At 43.0% G+C, this 21,715-nt stretch overlaps 1 protein-coding gene across 2 annotated transcripts in view; it reads left to right on the top strand.

The window, feature by feature from the left end:
* Positions 1 to 504: 504 nt before the first annotated feature.
* The window catches only part of traf3ip3 (TRAF3 interacting protein 3), a 46,268-nt gene continuing 25,057 nt past the window's right edge, over positions 505 to 21,715 (top strand). For both annotated transcript variants that reach the window (XM_080210037.1, XM_080210038.1), the window contains exons 1-7: positions 505 to 1,725; positions 10,639 to 10,789; positions 13,715 to 13,778; positions 14,863 to 14,887; positions 18,404 to 18,433; positions 18,696 to 18,791; positions 19,862 to 19,933. In XM_080210037.1, the coding sequence (XP_080066163.1) occupies positions 1,318 to 1,725; positions 10,639 to 10,789; positions 13,715 to 13,778; positions 14,863 to 14,887; positions 18,404 to 18,433; positions 18,696 to 18,791; positions 19,862 to 19,933 (846 nt within the window). In that variant the 5' untranslated portion in view covers positions 505 to 1,317. The remainder of the gene's footprint in view (positions 1,726 to 10,638; positions 10,790 to 13,714; positions 13,779 to 14,862; positions 14,888 to 18,403; positions 18,434 to 18,695; positions 18,792 to 19,861; positions 19,934 to 21,715) is intronic.

Genomic DNA, 21,715 nt, shown 5'->3' with positions numbered 1-21,715 from the left:
TTATTTCTGGGTGTGTTTAAAATATTTTCTCTCTCTCAAATTCTTCTCCCTCCCTCCACCACCCCCCGTCCCATAAACTGATAAACATCTGTCAGAGCTCAGAGCCTAAAATGCACCATATCCTGTGTGATTGGGTTATCTCAGTCAGTGTGTAGTTGAGATACAGCCTGTCTACAAATAGGCAGAATTAACGAGAGAACTTGAAGGAAGGAGCAGGGCACATTACAGGAACAAAGTTGGACTTTACATAGTGTGAACTGGCAGACACAGGCTCTCACAGTGCAACACACACTCAGCACGATGCAGAGCTCCTTGTCAGGTGTACCTTTAAAATAAGACCACCTTTTGTGGAACAGTCAGCAGGGTGACTTAACTGGCAGGATGGTGAAGAAGCCACACGTTCTGACTCGAGTGTGAGAGACAGGGACAGGAAGAACGTTAGAAGCGTGGTGGTTTATTCAAAAAAAAAGTCTATTTCCTGTTTTAAATTGCAAAGAAGCATGAGTACAGTGGAAGTAAGCGACCTGGCTCACAGTCACCCCAATTTGATTCGTGGCTCAAACTGGCCATGAGCGTCACTCTCAGAGTAACTTTGCCGCCTTTGGGAAGTGAGGATTGATATTGCTGAAGAATCCTGCTGGAGTTGGAGTTTATGGGGATGAAGATGAGAAGCTGAAACACCTGCAGACTTCCAGACTCTGAGCAGGGCCCAAGGATTAACACATCCTCTGACTGTTCACCTTGCTTATGTCTCTTTCTCAGTCCCTGGCCAAGTAAGTTCAGATCTATTTGATATGTGGATAGCCAGCAAATGTAGAATGTGCACATGAGGCCTGCTTAACCTTTTATTCGCTGAGGGTTCACCTGTATCTCTGAGGAAGCAACAATCTGTCAGGCTGACAACTAAAGCAGAGAAAGGCTGGAATGATAAACAGTGGATCAATGCATTGCTCGTGAAGAACACAGTAAACTATGCACGTGGAGAAAGAAAGTAACAGTTCCAAAGTGATCGCACTGTCCTGAATGAACTGTTGTTTATTGTATAAATTTTGTTGATTAGAAAACAGTTCTGAAACAGAACTCCTGGATACAGCCAGCTTCTGGAGATAATTTTTGAGTCCAGCTAACCTGAAATATTCTTGGGTAGTTTTACACTCATTGTTGCATTCTGCAAACATCAGAACTAACTTAAAGTATCAGGGCCTCAGAGGATTTTGTGAAAGCTATATCGTGTTTTGTGGCTCATTGCCAATTGCTAAAGGAGAAAGCAGGTTAAACACTTTGGGTCCAACAAGTATTCTGTGAGTATCCCAAGGAATGACCACTGATATCCTGTGCTTCAGAATGACGGTAAACAGTCCAAAGCGGGGTCTAAGCCCAGGGGGACCCGACTTGTCCAAGAAGAGGAGACTCTTTGCTGAAAGCTATGATGAGAAACTTGAGCGGAGGCACGAAAACCATCTGAGTCTCATTGGTCGCAATAACACCACAACCTGCCGCAGCTCGCCGAGGGAGCGGAACGTGGAGCAGAACTCGAGGCAGGCGCAGTTTCTGAAGCGAAGAAATCTAACAGTAGACGAAGAAGAGATTAAACAAAAGCCTTCCAAGGTGACGCGTCACAGGGTGGAGAGGACAACAGCAACCACCACTTCTGCTGCAGCTGCTGCTACAGCACAGGAAGTGGCTTTCAAGCCATCACAACAGAAACCAACTGCAGTCAACCAGGTAAAACTGTCTGCTTTAATAGACGTGGTAACAGAGAGGGGAAAAAAACAATTACTATTGCCTGCTGGAAATTAAAGCTGAACAGGTTTATGCAAATATAATGTGATTCATCAAACAAAAATTAACTCTGAAAATAAAACCTACTTCTCTGCATCATTTTAAAACAGCAAATAATGGCTAATCAGACCAAGATAGAATAGATTATTTTCCTCCCTTTGCTCTTCCTGCATTATCTGCTGCTAACTGCCCTCGCAGTTTGGCTTCTAGGTTCATGGTCTTGGCTAGACTGGTGCTATCTAAATCTAATGACAATTATCTTCCAAACTTGATAGCCTCAAAAGTTGAGCCTGAAAAAGATTTTTTTAAACCACCACAACATTTTGTTACTCAGTCAGAATCACAACTATAAAGATTGCACTTTTGAAAATTACATTGATGTTCAGGATGGGAGACACTAATTTATCATAGAATTATAAAATCTACAGTGCAGAAGGAGGCCATTTGGCCCATTGAGTCTACACTGACAACCATCCTACTGGGTCCCATCTCTGTAACTCCACATATTTACCCAACTAATCCCCCTGACGCTAAGGGCACTTTAGCACGGCCAATCAACCTAACCTGCACATCTTTGGACTGTGGGAGGAAATGAGAGCACCCGGAGGAAGCCCACGCATGCACAGGGAGAATATGCAGACTCCACGCAGACAGTGACCTGAGGCTGGATTTGAACTCAGGTCCCCGGTGTGTGAGGCAGCACTGCTAACCACTGTGCCTCTGTGCTGTAATTTGGGGAATTAAACATTTTTTTCATCCATTGCCACCATCCAGGTCATATACAGTGAGGGTTAGGATTCATATACTGCCAATTAGCAATATTCTGTAACACAATCTCTCTACTCCAACATTGTGGAACTTCAGCTATCTTTCAGGGCTCTCAGAGTGAGACAGTAATGTTATCCCTAATGGTTTGCAATTATTTTGTGTGCATGCCACTCCAAACTAGACTGTCAAAGATTAATCTCACTTGTCAAAGACAGCAAACTATCATTTCTTCATTCAAACTCATGGTTCAGAGATGAAAGACCAGTGTTCTAGCGATGTGGTAATTAGGAGCAGAAGTAGGCCATTCAGCCCTATGTGCCTGCTTCATCATTAGATAAAATCATAGCTGATCTTGTTGTGGTCTCACCTCTACTTTCCTGTCTGCCCTCATAACCTTCAAGTTCCTTGTCTATCAAAAATCTATCGAACTCAGCCTTCAAATAACTCAATGATTCATCCTGCACAAACCAGCACACTTCTGAGAGAAATAAATTCCCCAGTCTACGTCTTTAAAGGGAGACCATTTATTCTTAAACTGTGTCCCCTAGTTCTATTCTCCCTGCAAGAGGAAATATCCTCCTAGTATCTATCCTATCAACTCCTCTCAGGATCTTATGTTTCAATAAGATCACCTCGTGTCCTTCTACACTTCACTGGATGTAGGTAGGCCCAGCCTAATCAGAAGATAAATTCATCATTTCAAGAATAAGTGAAGCAAACCTTCTTTGAACTGCTTCTAACACAATTATATCCTTCTTCAAATAAGGAGTCCAAAACTGTACACAGTACTCCACGTGTGGGCTGGAATTTTATCGGACGCCTGCCTCAATTCTAGGGGTGGGAGAGGCTCAGAGAATGGCATTCTACATTGGCCCTGAGCGGGATTGTATGGTCCTTGCATATTAACTTGTGATTTCAGTACCAGATCCCTCTTTGCCACTAGGTTAAGCAGTCTCTCTCCATTTATGTAGTACACTGCTTTTCAATTCTTCCTGCCAAAGTGGGAAAGTTCTCATATTATGCTCCATCTGTCTTTTTTAGCCCACTCACTTAACCTATCTATATCCCTTTGCAGCTGTCTACTTTCTCTTGACTGCTTGCGTTGCTACTGACTTTGAGGCTATAGCTGTGTCACCCAATTCCTTTATCCAAACTGCTTATCCCGATGAAAAACTCCGATCTACCACACTTGCAAGAGCTGTATGCAACACAGAGATAAACCTTGGAAGATGATAGTATGAATATTTATTCTGCTGTTTTAGTTTTCCATTAAAGGTATTATTACAGGCTAACTATCATGGATAACCCTGGATTTATATGTTGGGCCTTTGCCAGTAGGTAATGAACAGGAGTATCTCAAGATGAAGCACAACAGACTCAAAAAAATGAATGATATTAAGCATTTTATGAAGTTGTGGCTCCCACAGGGCCAACTCTTTAATTACTTAAGGGAAAATCTCTAATTTCCAAATGAAAAACAGATTATAATTATTTGGGGACTTCATAGAATCCCTACAGTGCAGAAGGGGGACATTCGGCCCATCGAGTCACACTGACAACAATCCCACCCAGGCCTTATCCTGGTACCCTACGTGCTAATCCCTCTGACACTAAGGTGCAATTTAGATGGCCAATCAACTAAACCCACGCATCTTTGCGCTGTGAGAGGAAACTGGAGCACGCGGAGGAAATCCATGCAGACAAGGGGAGAACATGCAAACTCCACAGTCACCCAAGTCCAGAATTGAAACTGGGTCCCTGGCCCTGATGCAGCAGTGCTAACCACTGTGCCACCTTAAAGGGTTTTATCAAATGAGGTGAGAGAATTGGTGTAATTACCTTGAATGGATAGGTCAACTCAATAACACAGCTTTAAAATCGGCAGATATAGAAATACGCGACTCATATAAGATCCACAGTGATGGCATAATATCTAGTTCATTAACTGTCTCACTCTGGGAATAATCACAACGTTAATGGACCAGTCCATTAACCTCCACCTTTACTTAGGGTAAAATCAACATTGGCCTATGATTTAATTTCTCATTGCAGTAGTCGCCACTGTTTATAGGGGATATTTTTGCTCTCCTCCTGGCATTGTGTATTGGCAGTGGTTTAATATATATAATATATTATTTATAATATATTAAAAATTCTACATCTACATACATTCTACATTTACATACATAATATCTATATTATGTTATAGATACTATATTAAAAATTCTACATCTTCAAGCTATCTCTGTCTATGAAACCTTAATTTCTGGGAACCACATTTTTGTCATGTTCTCTATTTTTCTGTTATAAATTCTTAACGCAGATTTTTATTTTAGAATCTGCCAATGCAACCTCAAAAGCAAAATACTGCAGATGCTGCAAATCTGAAATAAAAGCTGAAAGTGCTGGAAGTACGTAGTAGATTGGATAGCATCTGTGGAGAGAAAACAGAAGGAAAGACAGAGTTAATAGGTCAGATTCTTGTAGAGTACGGAAGTCTATACGGTCCTTTAAAAATAGTGGGCGGGATTTTTTGGCCACACTCGCCCCAAGATCAGAAAATCCTGCCCGAGGTCAACAGGACTTTGTGTGGTCCTGTCCCGCCTGCTTTGATTCCGGTGGCAAGGAGAACAGGAAAATTCTGCCCAGTGAGTTAGACCAAGGCTCAGAAGTCCTGGCCCCATTTCTGACAGATTGAATTGCCCGCAGGGGGAAAGGGCAAAGCCTGAATCACACGAAAGGGAAACCCAAAATCAGCTGCGTTATTTGAACTTAGTGCTGAGTTCAAACAGACCCCGCTTTGGCTGTTGCAAGGGCCTTAACCTGCAATGTGGGTGTGACAAATTGATGGAACGGACACAAATCTCTTAGACGGCAGATAAGGTCTGTTTAGGTATCCTGATCTGAAGTGTTTTAGATGTCCTGCTCTTTAAACATTAAAAACAGGCTGCAGTTGTCAGTGAAATTTTTAAAAAGTTACCTTTGTTGAATGTACTTTGATTGAGAGGCCACCTGGTGTACATTAAAAAAATGAGCATTGTTTCATGCAGCTCAATGGAATTTTTTGTTGATATTTTCTCATGAGAACTATTATTCTCTTGAATGGATACTTGGCTGAGTTTCAAAAGCTATAATTATCTCAGTAGAATGTCCTGAGGTCACGGTTTGATTGACAAGTTAAAAAGCATATTAAAGGATTAGTTGTTTTTGATGTGGGGTCTGAATAGAAGTGTGTTTGTTTTAACTGGTGATTAACTACTTGAGGATATTTAAAAGTTTGGAATGAGTTTTATGGTTGGGAGTTTCTTCAATATCAAGTGTGTATATTCAAGAACTACATTCGATCATTATTTTTCTTCTGTTTCCCTGTAGCTGTTGAGATTTTCTCATAGTGGTTATGGATTGTGTGGCCATGAGTGAGTATGGTGGGTATGAGGTGGCATGGAGATTACTGGGAGGCATGAATGGATATTGAGCTGCAAGGGGCCAATCAGGGGTTTGGGGATGGGTGGGGGTGGCATGAGTTGAAATTGAGTTGGCATGGGGCCTATAGGGAATGGAGGTTGTGGGAGGTGAGGGTGGGGTGTGAGGGGTGAGAGCTGATAGGTTGCAAATTTGGGAAACAACTAGGATAAAGTCCCAGAGATCTGAGATAGGCCTTCTAACCTGGCCAACCTGTATCAGGCCCAGCTCTATCCCATCCTGGCCCCACACTGCTGGAGTGAACCTTGTGTGTATTGGGACACTTTTTATTGAGACAGGTCTGGCGTATTGGGAAATAACCCAAACATAGTTATCCACAGCAAGAATGAAAATCCAGCCCAATGTTTCAGGTCTCCTGTCAGAAATGCTGCTAGATTTGCAGAGTATTTCCAGCATGTTCTGCTTTTGTGTAACAATAACACCTTTAGTTTAATGCCTCCCACTTACTCAACCTGTATTATAAACTCTTCTGCTTCAACTTCACTTTCCTTCTCCCCGATTGCAGCAATTTTGCTTAGAAAATATAAATAAATTAAAAGTATTACCTAAAAATAAAGAAAATTTGGACTGAACCATGTCTGGGTACCCGCTCCAGTTATTCCAGCACTCTCACACATTACTTGACCTGAAGGCTGCACTTTCTCTTAATGCCTCATGTACAACACCACGAGAGATCGATTATTATTTTAAACAATTTGAGGAGTGGTATTGGAAGATATATAAAAGCAAAGTGAGAAGAGTTAGGATCCCTACAGAGCAGACAACAGCCATTTGGCCCATTGAGCCTGCACTAACAATAATCCTACTCAGGCCCTATCCCTGTAGCCCCATATATTTATCCTGCTAATCCCTCTGACACTAAGGGGCAATTCAACCTAACTCGCATATCTTTGGACTGTGGGAGGAAACCGGAGCACCCAGAGGAAAGCCACGCAGACACAGGGTGAATGTGCAAACTCTACATAGACAGGCACCCAAGCCAGAATCGAACCCAGGTCCCTGGTGCTGTGAGGCAGCAGTGCTAACCATTGTGCCAGCATGCTGCCCAAGGTGCAAAAATAAATAAAAAGGACAAACGAGCAAACATAATAAGAAATTAAAATAAATTTTAATGTATATTGATGATAAATTAAGTATATAAAAATAAGTGACAACTCTCAGAGACAAACAAGACATCTGTTAGCCTAAAAATACTGCTGAAAATCTCTGAATATTACATTTTGTCTTGATGCCTTATGTACAGTGTGTGGGATGAGGCTGGTAAGGAGCAAAAACACCAGCGCTGACATGTTAAATATATTTTTTTATGCTGCCAACCTCCATGGATCATTTGAAAGATACTTTTGTGTTAACATTCTCTGCAGATGGCTCCTATCATAATGGGAGACATTGGTACAGTGGCACAGTGGTTAGCACTATTAGCACTGCTGCCTCACAACGCCAGGGAGCTGTGCTTGATTCCTGGCTTAGGTCATTGTCTGTGCAGAGTCTGCACGTTCCTCCTGTGTCTACGTGGATGTACACTGGTTTCCTCCCACAGTCCGAAAGACGTGCTGGTTAGGTAGATTTGCCATGCTAAATTCTCCCTCAGTATACCTAAACAGGCATTGGAGTGTGGCGAGCAGGGGATTTTCACATTAACTTCATTGCAGTGTTAATGTAAGCCTACTTGTGACAGTAATATAAAAAAAGCTTTAATCATTTGGGCCGCACCCATCTCTGACAAAATTCTTCTTTTGAAATGATAACCCTTTTTTTGGGTGCATAAGCTCTCTTTTTCCTGAACAATGTGTCTTGTGTTGACCACTGAAGAGCATCTTCATTGCACCACTGGGAGTTTTCATTTTTCACATCCTGGGACCTGGGTTCAATTCTGCCCTTGGACACTGTCTGTGTGAAATTTGCACGGTCCCCCCCTGTATCTGCATTGGTTTCCTCCCGGTTCTCTGGTTTCCTGCAGTCCAAAGATGTGCGAGTTAGGTTGATTGGCCATGCTAAATTGTCTCTCAGTGTCAGGAGAACTAGCCAGGATATATACGTGTGGTTACGAGGATAGTGCAGGCTCAATGGGCTGAATGGCTTTCTTCTGCACTGTGGGCAATTCTATGATTCTACGACGCCTTCGAAGTTTGTGAATTGTGTCGAGGAAAGCTAAAAGGTTAGATTGCCCATGTGTAATTCTTGCTGATGCCTGATTGCTGACAAAGGAAACAAATAAAATCTCATTTTACAAAAACAGATTTTTCCAATTTCTAGCGAGCTCCTGTAGGTGTAAGAACCAGGTCCATCCATCTTCAGTTCTTAAAGTACACAGCAGAACTGCAATTGGAATATGTACAGGTAGCTATGATGTTATGAACTGGGAAGATGCTGCAGTATCCCAAATCCATCCTGACAGCATTCTGTGGAGGTTTGTTGTATCACATGACTGGGTGTGTGGTATTATTACTTCCTTGGACAAAAAGTATCATGTTGGATGTCAGGAAATGCCAACAGTACAGAAAATGTTTGTGATAAGGCAAGATTGCATTACATATCATCCCAGAAATTCCTGGAACTCCTCACCATTAACTGTAGCATGAGGCTGTGTATCCTGATATTTTTTATTATCTTGTTTTTGCAAGTTTTATACTGAAACATCAGTTTATGCAAATTTCCTCACTTCTTCGTGTCACTTCATAGAATCCCAACAGTGCAGAAGAGGGCAATTTGGCCCATGGATTCCACACCAACTCTTTGACAGACCATCCTACTCAGGTCCTTTCCCCGTAACCACAAATATTTACCCTCCTAATCCCCCTAACCCACACATCCTGGGACACTAAGGGGCAATTTAGCCTGGCCAATTCACATAACCTGCACAGCTTTGGACTGTGGGAGGAAATTGGAGGAAACCCACAGAGACACGGGAAGAACATGCAAGCTCCACTCAGACAATCACCCAAGGCAAGAATCGAACCCGGGTCCCTGGCGCTGTGAGGCTGCAGTGCTAACCACTGTGCCGCCTTGCCACCCATTTCTGTTATATGTCTGCAGAAACCCTCTTCTACTTATTGACATGGCCCCCATTCCCCACTCCAGCCCATTACAGGCACAAATTTCCTACACTTATGTGGATACTGCACTATTATCGATTACAGAGCAAAAAGGTTGGCGTAGCACATCTGATAAGTGATTTCTGAAATTTCTAAGTTTGTTAGAAAGTTTTTTTCACAAATTAAAGTTATATCTGATACTGAGATCTGCTCTGTAGTTAAGCAAAATGACTGTCAATCTTAGTGCACGTCATTTTGCAGACCCTTAACCTACTACACACATGCACAGCACATACATTCAGAAGAACTAAGCAGCTGGGGTTGTTTTCTTAAAGGTCATCTCTGTGTTCTGTATTATAAGGGCAGAGGGAAGAGAAACAAAGAGGCGAAGCTCTGAGAATGAGACACAGTAGCAGAGGAAAATAGCCCACTCACCATTGCCCCTGATGGTGCTCCAACCACACTTGTTTCACTTTTTAAGTTCCAAACTAGGCAAATAAGTTTAAGCAGGGACTTTGGGTGTAAGCTCCCATCAGCAAGATTGGCACAGACATTGGTGTAAATTTCGGCATGAATAAGATCAAGGAAATTCAGGGTAATTGTCTCTAAACTACTGACAGCAAAGTCCACACTATAGTTAATAAGATGAAAGTGAGTCTCAGTGTTTTACCACATCTGACATCTTCAGTCTATGAATTAATTACTTCAGTACACTTTGAAACAATAATTTATTGTAACAGCCTCCACTGCAGCCAGTGTTAATAGATGGTTGTACCCACTCGTCTCTCAGTGCAGGAGAGGTGGGATCTAGGCCGTTAAACAGTCTGAAGATTTCTCCATTAGGCTAAGAGACTGTTTCAATTTGAGTCACTTGAGCTTTGATGTGGTGATTTATATCTGCAAAATTGGTCTTAGGTAGCAAAAAACAAAGATTCCACTGCCCTAAGGGATTTTTGACGTTTTAGCTTCTGAGTCTGAAGATGAATCATCTTTCAGTATAGACACTTAAAATGGCAGAGAAATAATAATTTTCTGCTGCACCAAATTCCAGATTGAAATTATGGCGCATTTAAAAAAATCTCAACTTGAAAATTTGGACTTTATTTTCATCCATGCAACAGAACTGAAAGTCATTTACTGTTGAAATTAAGACTGATGATCTTATAACTTTGACATGGTGGTATTTACCATGTCTTACTATCTGGTAAAAACAAGTTGCTTCGGAAATTTTTACCAATTGGAAGATTAATTAGACAGCCATGGTTCAATTATTATCTGCAAGCAGATTCTTATCAAGAAATGTTAGGAGTAGAAAGTCACTTCCTCAATCAAAAAACAAGGCTAATTTTTAACAAAGCTGCATTGAAAAAAACACTCCAAACATTTGTATGTGTCCAGGAAAGCCTGGTCCTCCAGAGAATGTGCCCTGTCAATATAAAGCCGCAGAGAAGAAGGAGTTTTATTTTGGTGTACGTGAAGGAATTATCTCCATCCTACGTAGGCCGGGTCCTCAGAAGAGTCCCTTGCTGTTGAAGGATTTTTTTAAAATGAACTCTTTTCCTGTTTACAGATGTCTCCACGCTTCGCGTCGTGTAGCAATGGCACTCCATTAACTAATCAGCGTCCTCACTGGGGAGTACAGGACTCACATTTCAGTTTCCGTGCCAGTGCACCACTCCAGTATGACAGAGCCCTCAAGAAGGTTTCTAAAAGGGATAAAGGTGAGATTTTATGCCTGAGCACATAAATAAAAATTCTAAAGCTAAAGACAGTTTGTTTCCATTGTTAGGACATATTATTTTGGATTGACGAAGGCAACTGCAGGAGCCCCTGGAGTTGAAGGTGGATTGGATGAAATTCTTGTCCTGACTGATTGCTATATTCTGGACAGTTTTTGTGCCGCACAAAATTTTGGAGGAGATCATAAATGAGAGAGAGATTAAATTTCTAAAGTTTAAAGTTAATTTATTAGTCACAGGTAGACATACATTAACACTGCAATGAAATTACTGTAAAAATCCCCTCATTGCCACACTGCAATGCCTGTTTGGGTATGTTTGAGTCTCTCGGCTGCAGTTTAGTAAAGGAGACATGAGTCCAGCTTCTTCATGAAGTAACTTTAGTTCTTTGATCCAACTCCACATACAATTCTCCTTCAACACAGTGCCATCTGCAGCCCCTTTATATATCAGTGACTTCTATTGAATAATTGACATCAAATTAAGATTTAATTGGGAAGTCTGTTAATCCATTTCTAACAGGGTACACTGAGGGAGAATTTAGCATGATCAATGCACCTGACCAGCACGTCTTTCTTACTGTGGGAGGACACCAGAGGAAGCCCTCACAGATGCAGAGAGAAAGTGTAGATTCTGCACAGACATAGAACATAGCACATTACAGTGCAGTACAGGCCCTTCAGACCTCGATGTTGCGCCAACCAGTGGAACCAATCTAATAACCCTCTAACCTAAACAAGACGGTGACCCAAGCCAGGAATGAAATCCAGGTCCCCGATGCAGTGAGGCAGTCAGGCTAACCATTGTGCCACCATTTGGCATCAAGTGTTAATTTTTGGTTTCTAGCAATTCTCTGGTTCATTTTATTATGGCTTGGACAAATTAGGTTTTCCAAATATCCATTGTTATGTTTAATAATTTTTGTTGATCTGTAACACATCACATGGCTCTGTTAATATAGAGGGATGTATTTGAATTAAATGATATTTTCCCTGGATCGGGGGAAGTATGTATAATTTCTAAAGCTAATTGGCCCAGATTTTTCGGTAATAAAAGTGGCAGGGCTTTCAGCGCTCATTGTTCATATAGTGGAGAAAGAGGCTTGCTACCTGTGTCGACCATCGAGTACCTATCTATTCTATTCCGTTTTCCAGCACTTAGTCTTTAGCCTTGTATGCCACAGCATTTCAAATGCTCAGGGTAATCCTGATGGCTACTTCTTGGGGTGGACTTAAAGGGGGACCATAGCCCCTACACCCTTTGACTGAAAGGTTAGGGATCCTGCCCATTCCCATTGTTGCTCTGCAGCCATTTAAGGTCCACTGATTTGAGGCTGGACTTCTGCCCCTGAGCAACTGGATATCCTGACTCAGAGAGCTGCTGGCCAATCAGAAGCAGCTAGCACTCCAATATTGACAGCACCACTGGGAGAGGTGGCCACTGACGGCACTACAGTGGAGGGAATGTTGTTCTGGGTTAGGGATTTGAAGCGAATCTGAGATCTTACTGGGGTTAAACTGGCAGGCTTTGTGAGTGATGCAAGGGGAGTGGGGGGGGAGGGGGGTGCCATAGAAAGGCTGGTGAGAGTGGCAGTGGAAACTGGGAAAGTCTGAAAGGGCCCTCTGCTAAGTAGAGGTGGTGAATTAAAGTGGGATCCTATCCCTCCTAGTTGTTACCAGCCTAAGCAGGAAATGCTGTCGGACTGGACACTTGGGCTGGAATTATACTGCCCCGCCTGCCATGGGAATCACAGCAGGCGAGGGGTGGACAATGGAAAGGCCCATTGACCTCGGATGGGATTTTACAACTTTGGGAGGTGCGAGGCCTTGAAATCCCACCCTTGGTGCAGTGTGGGAGGCGCCCCCAATAGTTTAATCCCAACGATGGGATGAAGCCCTCGAGTGGGCATTAATTACCCACTTTGGGGCCTCTGTTAGCCCACAATTAGCCCACAATTAGCACAAACCCTAATCCCCCCTTGCCTCGCCACTGGTAAAGTTGTTGGATTTGACCTGCACTACCTTCAAATCCCTGGCAAGGGAGCATCATATCCAGCCTCTGAGTGCTGCACAGATGCAGTTATATGTAGAACTCCATACCTTGGTGTCAGAGATAGCATGCTGCTCCACACAGCACACTATTGTCATCCGTATCAATCAATTCTGCACTGAAATGTCTGCAAAGGTGTATATTTACCCAGTCCTTCCACACACAAAATTACTGCAGCTATCAGGTCTGATTCAGTCAGGAGAAAATTAGTTTTTAATAATGTAAAAAGCAATAATTATTGCTGAACAACCTCTGTGGCCCAAAAATTTTATTTCATAAAAGTGGAGTTCTATTCCCTTGGACGCAAATTATTGATGGAGATTTTTTTTCAAATAAAAGTGATTCTTCCTGTCACTTTCTTAGTGCCATCTGTCTTTTTCAATCTTCATTTGATTTTTTGCACATGATTTAAATCGAACTTCTACTTCCTGATTAGAATTTTTTAGTTTGAATTTTGTGCCTCTCAGTGAGAATTCTTCAGTTTGATTGGTGGAAAGTCTTGCTGTTTCTTCTGCTGCTCACTGAAGCCTCAGGTCTGCTGTAGAAGAGGGGGTCTCACTGAAACGGGAACAAGATATGCTGAAATTGAGGTTTAGGAAAAACAAGCCCACCAAACTCCTGTGGTTAGCTGATAGCAGTGATGAGTGCTGTTCCTTCACCACTGACAGGGCCAATGTATAACCCTTATTTATTCATATATAATGTCTATCTATAATGCACTGATTTAATAGATCAAAATGTCACACTTTTCTGCAGACTACATGTCAGTTTTCGTAAGCTAGTCACTTCTAAACTTCTTCTGGGGAGTTTTAACCGTCACTGTATTTATGCAACCAATGTTACTCTTTTTCTGAACAGCCACACAGATGCCTTCAGATACTGCCAATGAACTCATCAGGAAAGAAGCAAGTCAACAAACAGAGTATGTATACGCCTACTGTCACGTGCACTGTTGTTCTGAGACTTGCTTCTTACCAGTACTCAACTATCTTCATAGAATCATAGAATCCTTCCAGTGCAGAAGGAGGCCATTTGGCCCATTGAGCTTGCACCAACAACAATCCCATTCAGGCCCTATCCCCATATCCCCACATATTTACCCTGATAATCCGCCTGATACTAAGGGGCAATTTAGCATGGCCAATCAAACTAACCTGCACATCTTTGAAGTGTGGGAGGAAACCGGAACATCCGGAGGAAACCCACGCCAACATGGGGAGAACATGCAAACTCCACACAGATAGGCTGGATTTGAACCTGGGTCCCTGGTGCTGTGAGGCAGAAATGCTAACCACTGCGCCACTGTGCCACCATCAGTCTTAAGCGTTATTTAATATTTCTCATGTTGACTATTCCATAGAACCATAGAACACTACAGCACAGAAACAGGCCTTTTGGCCCTTCTTGTCTGTGCCGAACCATTTTTCTGCCTAGTCCCATTGACCTGCACCTGGACCATATCCCTCCACACCCCTCTCATCCATGTAGCTGTCCAAGTTTTTCTTAAATGTTAAAAGTGTGAACCCTCATTTACCACTTCATCTGGCAGCTCATTCCACACTCCCACCACTCTCTGTGTGAAGAAGCCCCCCCTAATATCCCCTTTAAACTTTTCCCCCTTCACCCTTAACCCATATCCTCTAGTTTGTTTCTCCCCTAGCCTCAGTGGGAAAAGCCTGCTTGCATTCACTATATTCCTTTTAAAGTTTTTGCCAAGTTCCTGTGTAGTGATCAAGGAAAGTGAAATCAAACGACTGTACAGGAAGGTAAGAGCGATCTGGGCAAAGCTGTACATTTCTGCTCTGCACCTTGCCTTATGAAACTGTCCTAACCTGAAACACAATACTTCATGCAGAATGAAGATGATCATCGATCACAGATTGCACGTCCATCATATGAACATCCTGTAGGAACAATGTAGCATTTACAGATAGGAATCACACCATTTTAGTTGGAATCTACTGCCTGGTGAACAGCCCTAATTGATTTTATATTTTTCTTTACAGATGCGGTATTGCTGTTCTAGATAAGGTAAAAAAAATTACATCAATGGTCCCGTTGTGTTTCAGTCAATCCTTTCACAATGCAGTCATTCATTCTTGGGGGTCACTGATGACAAACTATTTGCCGCATGTTGGTTAAAATTACAATGTCGCCTGAAGAAATTCTCATAGTCTCAACAATCATTCTGTAAAGCGTTAACTCCTTGCCATCTGTATTCGCAATCATGATCTCGTTTTTACACTGGGGCAGTTGAGGGGAAGTGTACCTAGTGAATGCTTGGGGGGAGGTTTTGAAAAGGTCTGAAATGGCAGCGGACTGCACATCGACATGTTCAATCACGATAGAGCCACAATTAACTAAGTAATGGGAATAGTCATGCGTCAGAAAGTGATGGAAACACTCAGCAGGTCTTTGACCATGGGTGAGCAATGAAACAAGAGTTAATGGGTGGAATTTTACTGCCCAGAATCAGGAAGGGCGAGACTCACAGAACAGCGTTCTCCGTTGGCCTTGGTCGGGCAAGGCGGTAAAATTCCGGCAAATATTTCAGACTGATGACCTCTCACATTTCTGGTGAAAGATCATTGACTTGAAACATTAACTGTGTTTAACTCTCTATGGATGCTGCTCAGTCTGCTGAGTGTTTTAATCATTAAAAGTGTCCCTGGTACTAAGGGGAAATTTAGCATGGCCAATGCATCTAACCCACACATCTTTGGAGAAAGCTGGATAGCAGATAGGAAGCAAAGAGTTGGCATAAATGGTTCTTTTTCCAATTGGCAGGCAGTGACTAGTGAGGTGCCGCAGGAATCTGTGCTAGAATCTCAGCTGTTTGCATTAGATATTAATGATTTGGAAGAGGAAACTAAATGTATTATCTCCAAATTTGCAGATGATGCAAAGTTGGGAGGGGACAGGTTGGGTGAGCTGTGAGAAGGATGCAGAGATACTTCAGCGTGATTTGGACTGGCTGAGTGGGTGGGTGTAGGCATGGTTGATGCAGTATAATGTAGATAAATGTGAGGTTATCCACTTTGGTAGCAATAATAAGAAGGCAGATTATTGTTTGAACAGTTGCAAATTGAGAGAGATTAATACTCAATGAGACATTGGTGTCCTTTTGCATTGGTCATTGAAAGTATGCGTGCAGATACAGCAGACAGCAAAGAAGGCAAATGGGGTGTTGGCCTTCATAGCGAGAGGATTTGAGTATAGGAATAAGAATGTTTTACTGCAATTGTAGAGGGTGTTGGTGAGGCTACACTTGAAGTATTGTGTGCAGTTTTGGTATCCTTATCTGAGGAAGGCTGTCCTTGCTATAGAGGGAGTATAGCAAAGGTTTACAAGGTTGATTTCAGGAATGGCAGGTCTGTCACTTGGGGAGAGACTAAATTGGTTATGATTATATTCATTGGAATTTAGAAGAGTGAAAGGGGATCTCATAGAAACTTATAACATTCTAACAGGATTAGACAGGGTAGATTCAAAAATTATGGGCCCGATTCTCCCCAAAAAATTCAAAGGCTGAATTGGCGAGAAAGATGGCATAATTCATGATTGCTTTTTCAGTGTAAATCCAGGCTCGAATCTCCCACAATGTAATATAGAGGTCACAATCGTGAACCTAATTAAAAGCTCAGGGGACAGGGCCTATTCATGCCGGACACTGACAGCTCCGGAATTCTGTGCATGCGCGGTGGCCCCGAACTCTCAGATTGCAGTTTGCTGGCCAGCTCAATCACTAGCCAGCCTGGGACCCTCGCATTGCTGCCCTCCCCAAACCTCCCCCCCAACCTCCATGGCCCAATCATGGTCCGATCGCAGCCCACACAACATTCCCGGGCCAGGCCGACTGCACACCCCCCACCTCCAGCCCGGAGTACTGAAATTTCAAGCACCCCGCTGCCCCACAGCAGTGACCATGACCCCCACTCCCACACCAGACACCGCCCTGCTGACCCACCCCTCCCCCCGGGAGGCAGTCCCCCTCCCCCGGCAAGCTACCCCCCCCTCCCCGTGACCCGATTGCTGGCCTCCCTCCAGCCCCGACCGATCCTATCTGCAGACCTTCCACCCCTGCTGATCACCCCTGAGGCCTCACTCACAATAGGCCCCAACTGTTGGCCCCATCCCCTGGCCCTGTCCATAATAGGCCCCACCCATTGGCCTGCCAACTTGGCACTGCCCAATGCCTGGTGGGCAGTGCCATGGTGCTTCCTGGGCATTGGCACTTTGCCCCTTGGGCAGTGCCAGGGAGCACAGGCTGGGACTGCCAGGGTGCCCATGCCCAGGGAGCACCAACCTGCCCACCACCCACGCCCCTTCCCCTTCACTATGGTTGAGTCTCCTGTTAGTTCCTTGCAAGTGGGAAGCTACTCTAAACCCCGCTGGAGTGAAATACTCCTGGCGGGGTGGGAGATGCTATCGGACCCGAAGAATTCTGTGCCAAGCCCGATAATGACATTTAAATAAGATTAAAAACAGATTTAAATCACTTACCTGTCTTCCCACTGGTTTCCAGCACGATCCTGATCGCGCATGCTCTCCGGGTGTGGGAGGTGGCCAGGCATTGAGAACGTATGCGTGAACGCTGTGAAATGGTCGACATGCGCATTTCCCAACCCGACGTGCCAAAAAAATGTGCACATTGGAATGTTCCTGATGGTGGGGGAGTCCAGAATTAGGGGTCATAGTTTGAAGGTACAGGGTAAACCTTTTAGAACCGAGATGAGGAGAAATTTCTTCAGCCTGAGAGTGGTGAATGTGTGGAATTCACTACCACAGAAAGTAAAGGCCAATATGTTGTGTGATTTCAAGAAGAAATTAGATATAGCTCTTGGGGCTAAAGGGATTAAGGGATATGGAGGGGGAGAAGGGATCAGGATATTGAATTTGATGATCGGTCATGATCAAAATGAATGGCCAAGCAGATTCAAAGGGCTGAATGGCCTACTTCAGCTTCTAGTTTCTGTGTAATTCCTTGTATGCAAGGAATGAACTCTGAGGTCAGTCCACAAACACTTGAACTTTCAATCTTGAGGGAAGGTGAATGAGAGAGGTGTTTAAGATACTCAGTGGAGTGGAAAAGCTGAAAGAACTATTGAACATATGTCAATGTGACATTTACAACTAATTAAAAGCACACTTTGTATTGATTTCAGAAACACCTCACAAATGATGTTTCAAGTGGAATATGACTCTTCTTCAGGGCTGAAGATAAAGTCCCAGTTCTGATCAAGTCATATCTGACATGAAACATTAACTCTGTTTCTCTCCCTACAGGTGCTGCCAGACCTGCTGAGTATTTCCAGAACTTTCTGTTTTTGTTTCAGGTTTCCAGCATCCACAGTATTTTGCTAACGGTGATGGATATCTGCAATTATCTTCTGGGGAGAGAAGGGTAGGGGAATAAAACTCTGTGATTATTCAAGAGGCATTTGGGTGGAGGAACTGAGGTTCCTATGAATGGATGAGCTAAATGGTCTCCATCCACAATTCACTTTGTTTCTTGAAGTTAATTTTATCTGTATTCATGTCTTGCAGGAGATGCAGCAGCTCTCGGAATATCTGAAGGTAATATCCCAGCTTTATCTTCCTGAAGACAGCAATGACTATTTATTATCTCAAAAAAACATTCAGTTCAATCTCACCAGAGTAATTGGTTTCTGTCAATTTATATATGTCCACAGTAAGATTTTCACAGTTAAAATGAGATAAATATAATGCAGCAAGTGTAGATTTAGTGATTTAATACAGTTTCAATCCCCAAGTAAAAATATATGTTTATCAGATTGTCAGAGTTTTGGCTGAGTCTAACTGTGTATTTCTCTTGCAGGAAGCGCTGCATCGTGAGCTGATGCTAAAAAAGAAGCTCACTCTTCTCCAACAGCTACTTGCAACAGTCTTACAGGCGGCAGAGAAATCATGGAAGGTAGGAAGGGAAGGGGCGATCTATTACCAATTACTATTGGTTGTTGAATTCAACATCTCCCGTTCCATTGAGGTGGCACTGCTGCCTCACAGCACCAGGGACCCAGGTTCAATTCCCGGCTTGGGCAGTTGTCTGTCTGGAGTTTGCACATTCTCCCTGTGTCTGCGTGGGTTTCCTCCGGATTCTCCAGTTTCCTCCCACAGTCCAAAGACGTGCTGATTAGGTGGGTTGGCCATGCTAAATTGCCCCTTAGTGTCAGGGGGACTAGCTAGGGTAAATGTATGGGCTCACAGGGATAGGGCCTGGGTGGGATTGTGGTCAGTGCAGACCCGATGGGCTGAATGGCCTCCTGTAGGATTCTATGATTTACGATTTTATGTTTTACTCGAGATGTTAGAAGTGCTGACAAAGGTCAGGAGAACGGGGATAAGAAAAATATCAGCCATGATTGAATGGCGGAGCAGTCTCAATGGGCCGAGTGGCCTAATTCTGCTCCTATATCTTATGGTCTTATGGACATCTTATTGTTCCTGCATAAACAGAAAATACTGGAAAATTTCAGCAGGCCTAACAGCACCTGTGGAGAGGGAAATAGAGCTAAGGCTTTAGAAATATTGGCTCTTTTCTCTCTCCACAGATGCTATCAGACCTATTAAGATTTTCCAGCATTTTCTGTTTTGTGTTCAGATTCCCCCATCTATAGTATTTTGCTTTCACCTTCTTGTTCCTGATAGACAGATTGCAAGGCCTTCAAAATTCAATGCACAAGTAACAAGGAATTAAGCTAAAAGCTATTTATTCAAATTTATTTTGGCCTCTTAGGTACTGTGTGGACTTTGTCATGTTTGCAGGATCAGAGTTGCCTTCATATCCACCTCATGAATTTGGAATTAAAACGCATCGCAATACCAGTAACATCATCAGGCATGTCTTTAATATTTAAATGAGATCCACACCAGCCTAAAGATGAGGCAAATATTCTGAGGATGAATATTTTGTAGCACAGCATCATCTGGACTCTTCTGCTTCGCTGTTGACTTTGAGTTGAATCTTTATTTCTGCTTTTACAGGTGCAATTGGATGATGACTCAATGCGTTGTAAACTGCAGTCACTAGAGAATCAGTTACACATCTGGGCACAGGTAACAGAAAGGAAGAGTTATTTAAAAATAAGTAAATTCTCAACTGAGCTAATTCCTGCAAATTGTTGAGTTAACAAAGGCCCATAACTTCTGGATTGCCCAGCATCATATTTGGGGGATATCCCAATGATGTGCTGGGGAATCCCTCCAGGATATCCTCACGTAAGAGTTTACCCAGCAACTGCCCAGAAGCACTAACTTCCACTGGTCAGTTGCACTGGACTGGGAACTATCCAACAGAAGTGATTTAAATTACTGACTTCGGATGGTTCTGCTAGCTTTATCCTGATAGTTAACTTGAAAGAGTTAGAAGGAAAAAACTCACTTCTAATTCTAGAGTAACTATCGAAACACCCAGATGCAGCCTTGCAGAGGGCACTCCAAACATACACACACAACCTCTCCCCCAGTGTCTGCCACGCCAGCCCACCTTCAACCCCAACCCTGACCCAACACCCCAAGAGATTCAGTACATCACCCTTACCCCTGACTACCCACCTTTCTAGTCTGACCCTCCCCCTACCAAACAATCCAATATGACCATCCTTCCCTGCTCCAACTATCCCCTCCATTCTGATCCCCTCCTTCCAGTCCAATATGACCCTCCTTACCTGCTCCAACTACCCCCTCCATTCCAATCCCTCTTTTCAGTCCACGCACCCTACATTGCTCCAACATCTCCTCTCCCCTCTCACCCCACCCGCCCCACCCTACCTCCCCAACAGCCCACCCGCTGGTCCGGAAGAGATAGGGCCTTTGGAATCCCAGTGAAGTTAAATTCATTCAGAGTGGCAATCCAATGGTGATTGTTACTCTGAGGAAGTTATGGCCATTGTCTCCTAATGTATGTTCACAGGCAAAAATATCATTCAGATTAAAGCTTTGACATGGTAAAGTATGATGGATGTTATTAACAAATCCCATTTAACAGGAAAAATGTGTATTATTGCTTATATGACAAAAATGAGCCACGAAAGGGAGTGTGACCTGAACAATAAAGATTCTGAACAGATTGGAGGATCGTGGGTTGTAGATATGTAAATGTGCAATTTGAAAAACTGCTACAAATAAGGCATTTGGTGAGTTTTATACTGGGACAATAGGTGTAAAAGTGAAGTAATATTGGACATGTATAATACTTTAATTAGGCCAAGGTTAGAGTTGATCATTCATTCTCGGAAGGATATTAGATTTATTAGAAGTACTATGAAAATTCACTGCAATGGCACAAGGAGTCACTTAGTCCCAATGTTTTCAACTAAACTGAAGAGGTTGGACAGGCCTAGGAAACTCCTGAGACTTTCACTGTAAAAAGTGGAAGTTTGTTTCCATTGGTTGGTAAATCAGGTTTATCCAATAAGCTAGAAGAATGAAGGGCAAGGTTCAATGAATTATTTTCACAAAGGATTGTCAGAAGATTGAATGCTTTACATGGAATGTGAGTGAGGGCTGGATGTCAGGAGATACCATGTTTTGTCTAAATTAGCCCATTTTTTTCACTTCTTATGTCTTTTTGTGTGTCTGGTGGGTGGTGATGGGGGTGGGGGCAGTGAGGTTGCAGATGGGAAAGGCAGATATGGAACAGATTGTCTAGAAATTACCTCAAAGGATTATGGAAGAGACCAGAGTGATTTGCCTCCACCTTCTAGCCTTTGTTTTTGTTTGTTTGTGTGTTCATTAGTCGAGCTCAGAAGAATGAAGGTCAAAAACTTTACAACTCAGAAAGTGACCAGTGATCTATTAGGATGGACTTGATCCAAATACAATGATGGGAGCTTTATT

The sequence above is a fragment of the Carcharhinus amblyrhynchos genome, chromosome 22 (genome assembly GCF_965287045.1).
Source record: "Carcharhinus amblyrhynchos chromosome 22, sCarAmb.v2.hapA, whole genome shotgun sequence".
Classification (NCBI taxonomy): Eukaryota; Metazoa; Chordata; class Chondrichthyes; order Carcharhiniformes; family Carcharhinidae; genus Carcharhinus; species Carcharhinus amblyrhynchos.
The sequence above is the reverse complement of the archived record's forward strand: the minus strand, read 5'-3'. Positions and strand labels throughout refer to the sequence as shown.